The sequence below is a fragment of the Emydura macquarii genome, unplaced genomic scaffold (assembly GCF_026122565.2).
Source record: "Emydura macquarii macquarii isolate MOO-44397 ecotype Brisbane River unplaced genomic scaffold, CSIRO-AGI_Emac_v2 contig_2636, whole genome shotgun sequence".
Taxonomy (NCBI): Eukaryota; Metazoa; Chordata; order Testudines; family Chelidae; genus Emydura; species Emydura macquarii.
The window spans coordinates 13,877,363-13,894,356 of NW_027132773.1; the positions used below are offsets into that span (position 1 = coordinate 13,877,363).

The window sequence follows — 16,994 nt, forward strand, 5'->3', positions numbered from 1 at the left end:
GGTCAAATAGGAAAAACAAGATAGTTGTACTCTTCCAACCTCTGCTCAGAAAATAAGCTCCACCCACTTGAGATGAGAAAATGAGACGCTGTTTTAAAAAGACAATGCAGATGCTGAAAAATGAATCACATGGTCTACTGGGCTTTTGGGGCTTGGCTTCCCATCAATAGGGTTTGATGTGCTGCTGGGCTTTTAGGATTTAGCCCCTTGATGGGGGGAAATTTAAATGTTGCTGTCTCAGCTGTGGAAACAGTTAACCACGTTGACATATCAATTATCATCATTGCTATCTGAGTTAGTTCCCATTGAGAGGAATGGGACAGCTCACGTTTCAGAGCTGTCATTTCAGGTTGTCTGAGAACTTAGATATCTTGGCTTCAGTTATATTTAGTTCACATTTTCAAAGTTTTCTTTGAAATCATAAGAAGTAGAGACTTTTTTAAAAGTAAGGCTGAAATTAGACCCTCAGTTACACATGTGAAACCTAATTTTCCTTCAGTGGGTTTGTAACAGTTGGAACTCATTGGAACTTAGTTTATGATGGCCAAGAAGAACAAGAATTCAATTCCCTTGTTCCCAGCTGTGTTGGTCTTTCAGTGATAAATGGAGTAAAAAAGCAGTAACAAGAAATTGTCACTAACATAGGCTGTATACATAATAGGAACACGTCTGTTGTAAGAAGGTAACATTTTTATAAATCCAATTTCAGAGTTTCACTTTAAATCAAATTTAAATCATATTGATTTCACTTTAAATCAAGTTTGTCTGAGTCAACAAATATTGGATAAGAAGTGAAGTATGTTCTTCACTGACTGATATAATTAAAACATATCTGATTGCTTTAGATATATTTTCCACTGGACAATATCTTTATATTGTCAAATGTATAAAGATGTTTGATATGATACTGCCCATAGGTATTTATTTATGACTCCCATATTCTGAGAATCTACTGACATTTCCTTGGGATATAGGGAAGTTTCATCAGGGTTAATTATGTCTTCACAGTAAGCTGTATAGTTAAATCACTCACGTGCATAGACACCTTTATGACTCATAACTACATCAAAATGTTTAGAGTTGCTTATTGAAAATGCATATAAAGGGCTCTATTCTTATTTACTGTCTCAATTGCTTCCCTTTTCCAAAGCTGTTGCAAGAACTATACGTGTGAAAATGCATAGAATAGGAAGGTGTTATCTTCAAGAACTCTGCACAAAGGGAATTATGTGTCTGACAAAGGGACCAGCTCCAACTACAAAGCCGTAAATAGAGCTGAATCCAAGGCCAAAGATGAACATGTGCCACAAGCAGTAGATCTACAGTTGAAGGACATAGCCCTTAATGCTCAGTCATAACATTTGAGAGTCTGAGAAAGAAAAGAAAAGGGAGACAAAGAAAGTTGTTGTCTGTGTGTCCAACCTATACCTTCTCTGTGCCCTCTTTCCATGAACAAGCATACAGCAGAAGAGAAATTCACTTTAGGTGCTGTCAGTAATCTACCTCCTATCCTCATTTAACTTCTAAGTGAAGAAAATTTGACCAAATGGCCGACAGTGACCATGGTTCAGAACAAGGATGTTCCTCTACCCAGATAAAATGTGCTTGGCTGAGTCCTTTCAATATCAATGGTTGGATACATCTACACAGCAAGCAGCAACAAGTCTCAAAGTCCAGGTTGACAGACTCAGGCTTGCAAAAATTAAATAAAATAACTAAAAATAGCTGCATAGACATTTGGGCTTGGGCTCTGAAACTTAGGCAGAGGGGTGGGCTTCAAAGTCTGAGCTCCAGCCCAAGCTGCAAATGTTTACACAGCACTGTGGCGTGAGCCCCCCGAGCCTGAATCTGTCAAGCTGGGCTCTGAGACTCACTGCTGTGGGCTGTGCAGACGTACCCATAAAAGGCTAATCTCCACGAGATAGATGAGCTTGTGTGTAAGAATGCCTACTTTCTCCAAGCTTCTAAGAGGGTGATACTGCACCTGAACCCAGTGCTATGCAACTTCATAATGCAGAGAAAGAATTAGACTTTGCTGAAGCAAAGCTATGAAATTCCTCTGAAACTTTGTGGCAAAATATACAGATTGCTAATATTAATAAATACGTAGGGTGCATCTTTACCAGAAAGGCAGCCTACTAAACAAACAGTTCCCCCAATATGAATTAATCGTTAATATAACAAAATATAGTCCAGTATTTTCTCTCCTTACCAGCAGCAATTTCCCCATTTATAACACTGCAAAAATCCACACATTTACAAAATCATGCAGTTTTATTTTACCTTTGCCTGCACCTACAGCAGGAGGGAGAATACCAGCTTTAATGGGGGAAAATAAAAATAGGACACTATATAATTAGATACAACACCAAAGGGAACATATATATATATATATATAAAAATATAAAATTTCATTATAAACAATAAAAGCATGCAGCTTAGTGAAATATATTAGATCAAGGGAATAAGAAATTAAAAACACACTTATGCTGAACACTGGCAGATTATTATAAAAGTTAATATACATGCATTTATTAATCCTTACTGTTCATGCTTGTTAACATTCACTTTTTTAAAAAGATATGCTTTATCATATAACTGGAATACACCTATTAGAGCTATTAGATTTCATACTAATCAATTTATGGCAATTTGAACAAACTATAAGTTTATCAAGGACGAAAAAAGTAAATCAAAAGCTTGCAATAAAACAAACTTTAATATTAAAGGTGTGCAAAAAAATTATCAAAGGCCATATCACAAAATTTCCACAGTGATTTTAATAATTTTTTTAATTGAATTTCCATAATATTTTAAAGGATAGCACCCCCAACAGAAGAATTTATTATCAAATCCTAAATTTAAAATCCCTAAAACAAAGAAAGCTTGTAGCGAGATACTCTTACCCCTAAGGTAATATGCAGCTGTCCCACACTCTTTAACTGGTGACCATATACTACGCTGGTCTTGATTCTAGCTATGGTACTACATTTATAGTCCACTCTATGTTTCTATTAGCCCATGACAAAACATTTGGACTATATATAAGTTATTGTGGCTTAGATATTTGTATTGTTATAGGCTTTATAGATGTACATGCTTTTCTACTAGCCAAACTGTAGCAGGCAGCATTTCAAGACTTTATCACAGGAAGAAGGATAATAACCAGAACAAAATATTGTATCCTGTGACCAGAAGAGGTCATGGAAGCAGAATATTATAGATATAGTATAGATGACTGGGGGAAGGCACTCAATAGTATGTAAAGTTGCATGAAGCTTTGAAAGGCACAGTCTACCCCAGAAAAGCCAGCAGCCTAGGTCTTGTAAGGAAAGTGATATATAGAAGTGGATTTTTACACCAATTGTTTAAGCTTCAGTTATGGTAGAACATTTTTGCACATCTTTTCTTTAAAATCTGTTTTAAATAGTTTATATTAGTGCACACTAAAACTAAGGATGTTCTACATCATTTTTAATAAAGATTGTTTCAGCAAGGAAAAAGTACTAATATTTTAAATAAAAAGAGAAGGATTCTTTAAACTTAAATGGACTTTCTTTATACATACCCATCTTACCTTCATTCATAATTGTTACTGCTTCCTCAGTTATTTGACTTCCAGATCCAACTGATGTTTGTGCATAAAAATAAAACTTGTATCGTGTGCTGTAATTTAAATTTCTTAATATCAAGCTGGTCTCATTTGCAGGAACTCTGATCTCTACCAAGGGGCCTAATTCATGTGTGTTGTTAACTGTCATTGTGAGAAAAGCATAAAGAGTTACATGGTTTATCTTCAAATATCTAATTAGGAACAGTCTATAATACAGTTGTGTTAATTAAAAAGTTGTATAACCAGGTACTGCCTTTCCTTTCAAATTTCTCTGAAGTGCTGTTCATTTTCTGATTCCAGAAATGATAAATACTATAACTTCTGCTATCTGACTTGATAAATCAGCTATATACTGGACAGAGGCTAGGCTTGTGTGGCTGTGTAAGGGGTATAGGGTGCAGTTTACTCCTTCCTGAGAGCGGCAGGGAGACAGAGAAGTATTTTTACCAGTAATAAGACTAAGGGCAAAATTTTTCAAAGCACCTAAGCGACTTAGAAGCCTAACCCCCATTTTCAAAAATGACTTAGAGCTAGATTTTCAAAGGTATTTAAGTGCCTAACGATGAAGATAGTTGTCTAGTTGGATTTTCAAAAGTGCCTAAGCAGGTTAGGTGCTTAAATACCTTTCAAAAATCTGGCCCTTACGCACTTAGGAGAGTAAGTCCCATTGAAAGTCACATATGAAACTAAGATACCCAGGTCATTGTTGAAAATTAAACTTATGTGCTTTTGAAAAATTTATTCTAAAAAACTACTAAAAGCTAGTGAATATTCTAAACTAACTACCTGAGAATAAAACACACTAAATGTTGGGACAAAAATAATCAAAGGATTGCTAACTGGTGCAGCAGTTGATGAACGGAAATTGAGGCAGTTGGAAGGTTTTTTTAAACGGATGGGACCTATGGCTCCAAATGGTTCTGGGTGCATAGCCAGAGACAAGTGCATCCCAAGGGTTGGGCTGTGTGAGAGGCAATCTTGGCGATGAATTCAAAGTTAATACACTTTCTGATATCCATAGATTATGTGATTAAAGGTCCTCATTACTGTCATTCTTGAAGCAAACAGTTGCAAATTATTAATGTTCAAGTTAAAATTATTTATTTTATACATACATAAATATATATAATGTACTTTTACTTGAACACTGATAAACTGCATATATATATATTTCACAGTCACATAAACCCTATACTGTTACCATGCAGAGGATAAAATATTCCAAATAGGACAAGCCTCATGTTGCCACTAGTTGTTTTTTAAAAATGTTCACAAATTGGAACATTCATAAACTGTAAATGTATGCACATATGTGCACATTATATATGGTTCAACAGGTTTTTTATTTTGGCAACTGATCCATGCTTCCTTTCAAAATATAATTAAAAGGTATGTATGTGGAACTAGCAACTAAACAATAAAGAAAACATTCAGCTGTACTTGCAGCTACAGCCCCTCAGTACTGACATCTTTTCATATTTTACTAGCTATTCAGGGTCAGGCCTAGACAGTTGCTGTATGAGATATGGTTGTACATGAAGGAATGTTCGTGATGCAGCAGGTGACAGTCTTCCCTTCGCATTGATAATGAATTAAATACGCCTTTGGCAACCTGGACCTGAGCTCAGCAAAGATGAAGGATGGGGTGCGCGAGGTGTTTGAGATAGCCACATGGGTTGCCTTGCAGGCCAAGTGCGGGCGCAAGAAGACCTCGTGCCAGGTGCTGTACCCTCCTCCTACCTCCTGCCAGCTGCTGTAACTCTACACCTCCCACATTTTGAGGCAGGAGGGGCAGGGTCCGTCCATCATACCCCACAGCTCCCAGGGTAGAGCCGCCCATCTTCTCCGGGTGCTACAGCCTCATGTAGTCATGTGAGGTGATCTGTGGCACAGCCTCCCTCAATTCCAGCCATGGGGATTCCCACTTTCCCCACCCGAACAGTTCGGGGGGCGCAGGGGTGGAGAGAGGGAGGGCAGGGCAGGGCAGGGCCACCCCAGGGGGTTTCCCCATGGCAGGTCCACTGCCTCACTGCAGCTCTGCAAACCCCTTCCAATCCCCCCTCAATTTGATCCTGAAATAACTTGGCTTGGCTAGAGCAGTCTGCCCTGCACAGTCCCAACCTCTTGCGACGTAATGAGGAGCTCATCGTTGCTGGCTTGAACATGCCTTTGCCACCCCCAGCCCCTAACCATGCTCCCTCCTCGCCAGGGAGCGTGCTGGATCACCATCAAGATGCTCCTCTCTTGAGGTCTGCCTCCAGGACAGGGTGGAGTTGTGGGTTCTGCCTCCTGCTGTACATGTTTCTTCCTCGATTCTCCTTTTTATCTCTTGCCAAGCAGGGGTGCCCACCCAGAAAACTATATATTTTTACACAGAGGCAACATGGGCTGCTTTGCCTGAGCAGGGCGCCCAGCTCCTGCTCCTCCCTCTCAGGGCCAGGGACCCCTTGCCCCTCCGCAGTAGCCAGTGCCACAGTCAGAGCACTGAGGGCATGCTCTCCCATCCCCGCTCACAGATGCCAGTCACGCTGTCCCATCCGCGTTGTATGCACATGGTAAAGGTGGTCGCTACTTTTCAACTGTACCCGAAAGACAAACAAGACGACTCTTAGGGGCTAAATCTTTCAGAAAATATATGGAACAGTTCCTGACCATTTGTATCATTTGTAGTCATGATAAATTTGACAATTTTTGCAAAGTTACATTCTGCCTATCTGTATTCTCCATATGCGTCCACTGGGCAAAGTACTTTCTATCCTGTAACTGTTGTACAATGGTACTGTTTTCTGTTGCGCTGGAGGGTGTTGTCGCACCCACTGGCTTGAAGAGCTTTCCCACTTATACAGGATTTTACAGTTTGGTCAATGGCTCTCAGCACCTCCATTATAAAAATTGTTCCAGCACCACTGGCTGTTGTTAAATTTTATCATGGAGCTATCTGCTCTCCAATGGTGGGTGAATTGATTACTATATATTCAATATAAAATCAGTTACTAAAATTTGATTATAATGTTGGAATCCAATTGTATGACATATGCTACATGTCAGACCTTTATCATGACCATAGCAATGAGCACAACTATATTTATTAGAGTAACAATACTGTATTTCTGCTATCAATTATAAGCATTACATTGCTCCCAGGAGCCCAAGTCAGGAGCAAAGACTTATATTGTACATATAAAGAAACAGTTCCTGCCACAAAGAACTTAACATCTAATTTAAGACAGAAACATATGAAGTAGGTGTGACAAATAAATGGAAGGAATGCAGAAGTGAATACAATTAGTTGGATTTGAGCCATTCAGAGGTTTTTGGTTTTTTGAGGGGTTTAGTTCTAAGATATAAATAATATCAAAATCTTGATAACACCAGCTATCTGCCTAACCATTATAAGTTGGCTGTTTCCTGTAGACATCATGGTAGAAGCTGGGATCTAAAGGAGGACAAGTTAATGGTTTTACAGTCTAGTTCGAGAGGGCATTCCATGACTTGTTTATTGCTTAGCTGACAATTAAACATCAACTTTTACTTACATTTTGGGATGAAGTATGGATCAATTAGTTGTAGAGAAGTACAAATAAATCAAAAATCCCACAGTTGTAGCCCAGGGGATGAAATTTTCCACATTATACCATTGTCAATGTAGATCAACCTTTACCATATTTTATCAAATGTAACATTCAGCATGATTTATTTTTAATGTATAAAAGGTATACCACGTAGTTGTTGAAAATTGTGAAATAACTACTTAATTAAGGATATAAATTAGTATTCAGCAGGCATGTGGTCTGAAACAGGTTTTTGATTTTACAATTATTTACTTACTTGGCTGAAACTTCAGTGTATATGCTACCAAAACACCATTTGGGTGAGTAGGTGGACCCCATTCCAAAGTGAGAGAATCCAATGTTGGATTAATAATCTTCAAAAAGGAAGGTGAGCTGGGAACTTGTAAAAGGAATATATGGTAAATGCAAAGTGTATTGCACTAGAATGTCTTATACTATGGCATAAATTCTGTATCACCCTTGTATCTGTTTTCCCTTTTGTACACAAAAACATAATGTTTAATAACATGGCTACTATAAGCCCCCGATATTATTTTCTTTCTATTAACAAAGGAAGTTTAAAATTTAAGAACACTCTTACAATGTGCTATTTTTGAATTTAATAAGCTTAGTATTATTTCTTAGTTTCCTCATTTCATACCTCCTTCAGGAGTCTTAAATACTTTGTCAGGGCTTGCTGGTCCTTCCCCTTTACCATTAACGACTCTAACATTCAACTTGTAAGAACTATAAGGCTCCAGCCCTGGCAACATTCCGTGTGTCTTGTTTCCATTGAACGTCAGGATCTTTTTCTCCACATGCCGCCTTCTTCTTTTAGATAAACTCTGGACTTTCCAGTAGTAAATCTATACATTAAAACAAATCTGCAGTGAGTATTTCGGCATTCCAGTTCTGCAAACTGGTATCTATGATTTTTCATGAATACCTAAATACATAAATAAATAGCTAAAGTGGTTATTTAGGGCTAAGCTGTGTCTTTGCCACAAGCTCCATGTAAAGGGCAGTGCACAGTTGCACTGTCTCAGAGGCAGACCAAGGACCAGATTGTGACTTTCTGAGTTTTGTTGACATGTTTGTGTGTGAAGGACACAAAGGGATTTTTCTAGGCGGGAATGGTAGGCAAATCATCAAAGGAGACCTACAACCCAATCCCGCAAGGAGATCCACACAGGTGCAGGAATCTGCCTGCCTTCATCTCACTGCTGGATCAGGGTTTAAGACTGAGGCACAGACTGAGGATGATCGATGACATTTCTTTTGCAGTCCATTTTACATATAAATCATCTTTTTTTTAAAGAAATTTCCCCTCAGCTCTTATAGAGGCTGGTTTTTCTTCACATCATTTCACGTTCTCTTGCTTCTGAATGCTTAACCCTCTTTAATAAGGGATAGATACTTGAAGGTGAATGAACAACAGACACATGGGATGAATTTTAAGCAACAGGCCACCATTTTATTTAACAGTAAAGAGAAGGATTATGTGTCCTTCCTCCTGCACACTCATATCAGGCATTTAACTAGGACCAGTGTGGTGTTCAGAACTCCCACCATACAACTAATAATTTGGGGGTAGACCCGACTAAGCCCATCCCTAGGACTCAGCTCATCTCTGAATCCTCTCCACCTCCCCCACGTGGAGGGATAAGAGGTTCCCTTTTCACACAGGTGAAAGATCCATCACTGCAATCCCAGATATCATTTACCCCTGGGATCTGGTCCATTTTATCCTTATCCACATTGGACACCAGCCCCAAGTTGTGGCAAGCTAAGCAGTCTTAATTTCCAAATGTTTAGCCTTTTTGAGTCTTAATGCTATAACCTAACTGTGCCTCCAGGATGTTGGAAGGAAGGCAAAGAAACCCATCAGACCAGAGCCTCTTTCCAATTTGGTCCAATAAGAAAAATTCCTTCCTGATCCCAAAGTGGGCAATTGGTTAGACCTGCAGCATCCTAAATAACACAGCATCAATATTATATTAAGGAAAGGAAGGCCCCTGGCTGGAGCAAGAGGCTTTTGAAAATCTCAGGTAAACTTAAATATGCGGGGTAGGGGAGGGCAGAATCAAGCAGAGTCCATTCCCCCTTGTCCAGCCAATGGGAAGGCAGCAAACCTGGGTGAGGGGCGTAACCCACTGTTGTAATAATTTGGCCTACAAATATACCCTTATTGTGAGCTCAACTGTGGGAACATGGACAAAAGTTTACAAAATGATCCAATGATAATATAATAATAAACGCTGATGGGAAAAGGTGCCAAAGGGAGAAAGAAAGACTGAATTAGTCTAAACAAAAAGACTTGCTGATATTACTCAAGGACTGTGTTAAGGTCATGTCTGATAAACAGGAGAAGTATAGGACCAGAAATCAATGAAGGGATGGTTACTTATTGTAACTATGGTTCTTCGAGATGTGATGCAGATGTGTATTCCACATTTGTGTGTGCACCCCGTGGGCTGGAGCTGGAGACTTTTGCCTACCAGTATCCATACAGGGGCAGCACTCGTGCCTCATGTCTGCACCCCTCCCCTGGCTATATGAGGCAGCAGTGCCCTGACCCCTCTCAGTTCCTTCACAGTGAACGTCCAGGGGAAGACTCCAGTGCAGAAGGAATGGAGGGTGGGTTGTGGAATACACATCTGAATTACATCTCGAAGAACCAGTAACATTAAGTAACCATTTCTTCTTCCTCAAGTAGATGCACATGTGTATTTCAACTAGGTGACCAGTGAGCAGTACCCCCATCCAGAGGTGGGGCTCGGAGTCTATCTGAGTAAGGATCACAGGACTGCTTTTATGACAATAGCATCTACTCTGGAAGACGCAGTGATCGCATAATGATCTGTAAATGTACGTATGGATGACCATGAGGCTGCCCTACAAATGTCCAATATGGAAATATCATTGAGCAATGCTATTGACATTGCCTGTGCTCTCATCGAACATGACCTATCGGCTGAGGAGGCATAGCTGACTCTATCATATACACAGTCTTGATCTAAGATGTTCTCCATCTAGAGATGATCTGTGCGGAGACTGTTTGTCCCTTCCTGCAGTCCACATATGATACAAAGAGGTCAGGCAAAGCACAAAACTGTTCAGTCCTGTTCAGATAAAAGGCTAGACAGTTTCTAACATCACAGATGGAGGCGTTGCTCCTCTGGCAAGGAATGCAGCATGGTGAAAAATACAGGTGAGTACGTCTGTTTCAAATGAAAGTGAGACACCACCTTGGACACAAACTTCAGGTGTGGATGGAGCATAACCTTATCCCTGGAGAACTGCATGTAAGAAGGTCCCGCCATCAGGGCCTGCAACTCATCCACCCTCCCAGCAGAGATAATGGCTATTAAGAATGCCATTTTCTAAGAAAGATGGGGCAGCAGATAGGAAGCAAGGGGCTCAAAGGGAGGCTCCATCAGAGCTGCTAAAATTGTGTTCAGGTCCCACAAGGGGACTGGCTCTTGCACTGGAGGATGAAGGCAGAGAAGTGCTTTTAGAAATCTCATCACCATGGCATTGGAGAAAACCAATACCCTTGGATAGGTGGATGAAATGCTGATACTGTTGCCAAGACCTGAGTACTAAGCCCAATTCCTGAAGGTGTAGCAGGTACTCCAAGATGTCCTAGTTGGGAGCCTCTGCCGGATTTTATACATGGAAAACCTCTTCCACTTGGTCACATCAGATGTTCTAGTGGAAGGCTTCCTACTGTTAAGTAGAACCTGTTAGACAGCCTCCGAGCAATGTTATTCCCTCCTTGTTCAGCCATGTGGCAGGCATGCCATAAGGTGCAGGGGGCTGATCGCAGGGCATGGCTGCTGTCCTGTGTGAGGAGACTGGGAAGGAGAGGAAGTGGTGTGGGAGATGCGATGCGCCCTCCCACCCAGAAGCGACATGTTGGTAACCACTGACTGGGCACACATTGTGTGGAGACTCCCACCAGCGCAGGGACTCCAGGATTGATGGAAAAAGGCAAAACAGCCTGTTCAGGGAATGCAGAGCAGGGTGGTAAACCATCCTGAGCCACATCTGAAGAGGGCAAAGACTCAACCTGGTGACTTGTACCACATGCATGCAACAAGACATGTGGCCCAACAGGCTCAGACACACACGGACTGTCATGGATGGTTGTGATTGGAGACCAGTCATTCTGAGACAGAGCAGGGAGGAGAGCTGATAGAGTGACTATGTGGAACCTCACATATTTGATGAATATATTGAGTCTGTGGAGGTCAAGGATGAGCCTCATCCTGCCTTTGGATTATCAGGAAATACTGGAAGTAGAACCCATGATGCTGGTGTTCTCGCAGAACATCCTCCACTTCTCCCAACGCTAGCAGCGAGCTGACCAGACTGAAGAGCAGTGTCTCATTAGAGGGGTCCCTGAAGAGGGACAGGGGTGGGGGTGGCGAGAGGGTGTGAAGAGGACCTGGATGGCATAGCCCCATCTCACGGTATCTGGGATCCAGCTGTCAGATGTAATTGCTACCCACACATTGTAAAAGTGGGCCAGCCTGTCCCCAAAGGAACTGGGGGATGACAAGGGAGGGAGAACAACTGGAACAGTGCTCTGGATCAACCAGTCAAAATTGGTGTTTAGCAGATGCCGAGGAAGAATGCACAGACCGGTTGGGCCCCAAGCCTGAGTGCTTCCTCTTATGAGACCTGTATCTCTTCTTGAGATTGTCTCACTATCTCAGTGGGGAAGGGCTGCACAAATGGATGCTGTGGCCTGTATGGCTATTGTTGCTGGGTCCTGTAGTTGTGTCTCTGCATAGATGGCATATACACCCCCAAAGGCCTTAAAGTGACCCTCAAATCCTTAAAGGAATGCAGGGTTTCATCAGTCTTGTCCAAAAACAAGGTTTGGCCATTGAAAGGCAAGTCCTCAATTGCTTGCTGGACATCAAGAGTAATCCCTGAGTTCTGGAGCCAGGAAGCCCTCCTCATGGTAATTGCCAAGGTCATCACCCTGGCCGAAGTGTCTACAACATTAAGGGTGGATTGCAGAGATGTTTTGGCCACTAAGCAGCCCTCAGTGACAAACACCCGAAATTCCTCATGAGAAGCCTTGGGCAATTGCGCCTCAAATTTGGCCATAGCCGACCAATTAAAAAAAATCATACTTGGCCAGCAAAGCTTGCTGGTTCATGATCCTCATCAGTAGTGAAGAGGAGGTATATATCTTTCTGCCCAAAAGGTCCAGGTGCTTGCAGAGAAAGTGCTTGCCTGAAGAAGGAGGCCTAGTATATGAGGTCTGAGGCCCAAACTAAACTAGTAGTCAGGCCCTGCTGATATAAAGCACAGTTAGCTGAAGTCATTCTGTGAGCCGAAGTCAGGCCCTGTTACAAAACATGCCTGGCTTGCAAGTTCACAGAATCTGGCAAGAACAGGGCTGGTATTGCAAAAACATACTCATTCCTAAGAAGCACTAGGCACAAGATACTGATGCAAACACATTCTAGAAAGGTGGTACCAGAACACCCCACTACCAAGTACTGTACAAATATACTCCCCAAAGATAATATGAACATGTTGACTCCTCCTAAAGATAAAGTGAGGATGAGAGTATGGTGGATTCAGATGTTTTGATCAAACCAAAATGTGCAAGGTAAAGGGTGGTAACTAACCATGTCAGAGGGGCAATACGTAATTTGTTTGTATCAGTATATAAAAGAGGGTGTGTCTTTGTCTGGCATAGCGGGGAACAGAAAGTCCCACTGTTCACTGAGCTGGTCCACTGTCCTGATGTAATTGTAGAATCTATGGGGAGCTAGCACCGTGCTTCATCAACAATAAAGCTGGCTGGGTGCCTTCACTACTGAAACAGAGTGTGTGGTTTTATCGGGCAGTTCAACTGAGGTCTGCTGTGTCAGCTATTTGCACAGCGCTGAAATGGCACACTGAAAGTACATGCAGCCGACATCTGACAACAGCACTTAGAGTCTCTATCCTCGGGAGTGGACTTGAACCTTCCCTGCCGAGCTCTGTCATTCACTGCCATGATCACCAGGGAGTTCAGGACCAGATGGGAATAGAACTCCATGTAACCCTGCATGGGCTCAAAATAGTACTTCTTCCTATGGTTGGCCACCAGCGGTACTGAGGCCAGTATACCCAAAGAGCTCTTGCAGGTTAGAAGAGTGCCTTGGGCCACCCTCGCAGAGACAGATGGTTGGAGAATGTCCACGAATTTATGGGTATTCTCCTGGAGAAACTCTGCTTGAACACGAAGGGACGCAGCCACGTGGTGTAAAAGGTCCTGGTATGCCTTGAAGTCCTCTGGGATGGAAAAGGAGAATGAACTGGCAGCACTGTATCATCCGGGGATGAAGATGAGGCTGTTGGCTGAGCCATAGAGGGTCTTGCTCCTGAGGTAGCCTCTCTGGACTGAGAAACTCTGGTGGCACCACAGGAAGGGGAATCATGGGCACCTGGTCTTGTGGCTGATTCGCAGCCACCAATGTTACATGAGCAGCTGACCTCTGGGAGTGAGGAGCTTCCTACTGAGTCCAAAGGGACAACTTGTACGGATAAGGCATTGGTGGCCAGTAGGTGCCAGGCCAGGAGCTTCTATCCTGGTCTCGGGGTGCATGCCAACCCTGGAAGCCACACCGCTCTACCGTTGGCTTTTGGATCTTCCGACAATGTGGAGCAGAATGATGAGGATCCCAACTCAGAAAGAAAAGAGTCCCTGGACCTCAGAGACATGTGGGAGTGACTCCAGAGGGAGCCAACAGACGATCCGACTCATCCATGGGCCAGAATGAGACAGGTATCACGAGTGCTGAAAATGTCAGTGCTGCAGGCAAGGTCGGTCCCGGTGCAAACAGCGCTACCGCATAGCTGGAGTGTCTTGACATCAAGGGTGCAGAAACCTTCATGGAACCATCTGAGGCATCAATTGCATCGCTGCCAAGAAGGGCCCAGTACCGAAGAACCTTATATTGTCTCTGGTGCTGAATCCATATCAACCACTTCCTGGTGCAGTGCCAAAGGGCCTGAGAGTTCAGCGGCACACTCCAACGGGGGGCCCATTGTGGCCTCCAGCCTTGCAAAGTCCTGGACCAACAGCGAAGACAGGACTGAAAGGCAGAGAAGGTCTGCCCAAGCCTCATATGCTGATGTCATAGGCACCATCAGTACTAGCATCATTCCCGTCGGTACTGGACACAATGGATGCCAGGAAGATGGAACTAGAGTTGCTGGTACGGGGTGTCTGTCCTTCCCACCCTGTACTAAGGGAGGGTCAGTTGTACCCATGCCATCCCATGTGCTGGAGCTGGTTCTGTTCTCCTCCACACTCTCAGGGGAGGCACAAGAGTCAACCTGGGACCTGGAGTGCTCATGATTGGTCTCATTATGAGACCTCTTATCTTCGGCATCAATGACGATGAATGACTTCTGTGCTTCTTCGGAGAGGCCCTTGCCCTGGAACAGGAGGTAGCAGCACTTTCCCTGCTGAAGGGTGATCTGCAGCCCAAGAAAGGCCTTGGTACCAGGTCAGGCCGCATAGCCTGTTGAAGCAGGTGCTGCATAAGCTGAAGTCCTGCACCACCTAAGTCCTCTTCTTGAACAATCTATAGATTGAACAGTGCTCTTTAAGGTGGGCAAAGCAAGCACCTTGCCTACAGGTTAACATTAGGGAAGTCCCCTCCGCAAGAAGGGCAATGCTTGAATCCTGGTGAGGGCATCACCAGGAAGCACTACTGCTGCCACTATACTATACTCTGTAACTTTTACACTAACTAACTAAACTAGATATTAACTATATACAATGAACCAGCCTAAGAGAATAAATTGTGAAAAGAACAACCACAAGGAGGTCTAACTCCATTTGACAGGCAGTGAAAAGTGACTGGGGTGGTGCTGCCTCATGTAGCCAGGGGAAAGGCTGCGGAAACTAGGTGCAAGTGTCGTCCCTCTACGTGTACTGCTAGGCAAAAGTCTCCAGCTCAGGAATACTTATAACACATGTCTGAATCTACTAGAAGAAGAACCAAAATCAGTATGTCCAAAGCTGGCCCTAATTGCTGGACAAAATAATGAGGATGGGCTACTCTGCCCATCACTCCCTTTTGGTGTCCTTAAAAAAAAGCCTTAAGGGAGAAAATCCAAGCAAATGCAACAATTCCTAACTGAATAAAGGGAAAGAGTAAGCATCACGATCATGGCTGCCACTCTCACAGCTCTGCAATACTAGGTGCCAGAGTTCTGATTGGTGAAGAAAAGGTGATTTGGTAGGGGAATGTAAAGTTAAAAGAAAATATTTATATTATTCAAATAATTTATAGTACAGCCAGGAAAATGAATTAAAGTAATAGAGAGAAGGGGAGCAGCACCACTTAAAACAATGTGTTTGTTTTTAATCAGAATGATTCACAGCACGTAGTGGTACTAACTAGGGGCTTGCCATTTTGCAAATGTGCAAGGGTGAGCTAGGTGTAATCTGCTTCATACAGCAGATTTCCACATGATTTTCTATTCTCTTGCTGGCTTTCAGTCACGTGAGACCTGGGCACACATACTCCATTGATCCATGCATGCACTCCTAATGTAATGCTTCCCATCTACTGACCAAAAGGTTTGAAATCCACTTCCAGTAAACACATGCAATAATCCCAATACAGAATTAATTTCATTTTCCAGAAAGGCCTAAATTTGGCAGTGGGACTTTGCTGTTATATTTCATGAAAGGTACCTGACAGCTTTGTAGAATCATAGAGATAACTATGACATTTGAAGTGCACTGTATTTGTGAAGTAGTTATTCAGATTGGGCGCACTCCAACTCTCATTGAAGTCAATATGAGGCTTTCCATTGATTTCAATGGGAGGTGGATTAAGCCTATTGGGAAGTATTACCATGCAATGCAGTGTTACCCAAAAGTTTTATTCCAAGATTTTCTTAGATTTAGGGGGTCAGAAGGGACCATTATGACAATGTAGGCCCCAGCACTGTGATGCAGGCCTGAACCAGAGCAGGCCTGGACCATGGATACGTATTTGAAGCTTAAGGGTTAATCCTCACACAGAGAAAGAATAAAACAAGGCATTATAGATAGGGATGTTCCAGACACATTGATTGTTTGTTCATGACACCCCAGGCTCCACTATGATAATTGACTGCTTGAACATATGAGTGGGAACATCCTGCCTAAACATTTTGTGATTTAACATTTATGACACACTGGGGCCCTGTTTGTCAAGATCTACGTATGAATGTTTGGGGACATCCTGAAATCTAATTGGGATAATTTACAAGTGAAGTAAAATGCCCAATGCGTATCAGGAATGTGGTTGATATGTAAATCATGGGGCAATAAGAGGGCAAATAAGATTTCTTTTATTTCCTTTTAGTAAAATTGGTATTAATAAAATTGGTGTAGGTATAAGAATTTTATTATGTTAGTAAGTAAGTATAAGATAATGTACCAATGTAATGGGATAAGAATGTAATGATATTTAGTAAGTATGAATGAGGAGTGAATGCAGTTTGAATCTGCTGAGGTAAGATGGCGAGGTAATGGTTCTCAGCCTCCAAGGGCAGGAGGGAAAGAAGATGCTTTTGTTTAAAGTACTTTTACAACCCAGATGGCCGAAGATCAAGATAACCCCAGAAAACAGGGGAGTTAACACCCAAGGACAGGAACAAGACAAAGTGTGAAACAGGAATAAAAAAATAATGGGAAAGCTGTCACACTTGTGATATCAAACGTAATTGGCAATTACATCAAACAAGGAGACTATCTGACATGACAAAATCCATAGACCCGAATGGGGATGAATAAGTATAAAAATGGGGTGAAG

At 42.4% G+C, this 16,994-nt stretch overlaps 1 protein-coding gene across 2 annotated transcripts in view; it reads right to left on the reverse strand.

Annotated features, from left to right (window-relative positions):
- The window catches only part of NRCAM (neuronal cell adhesion molecule), a 274,576-nt gene that overhangs the window by 32,545 nt on the left and 225,037 nt on the right, over positions 1 to 16,994 (reverse strand). For both annotated transcript variants that reach the window (XM_067564201.1, XM_067564202.1), the window contains exons 21-23: positions 7,826 to 8,030; positions 7,442 to 7,564; positions 3,578 to 3,754 (exon numbers count right to left, since the gene is read on the reverse strand). In XM_067564201.1, the coding sequence (XP_067420302.1) occupies positions 3,578 to 3,754; positions 7,442 to 7,564; positions 7,826 to 8,030 (505 nt within the window). The remainder of the gene's footprint in view (positions 1 to 3,577; positions 3,755 to 7,441; positions 7,565 to 7,825; positions 8,031 to 16,994) is intronic.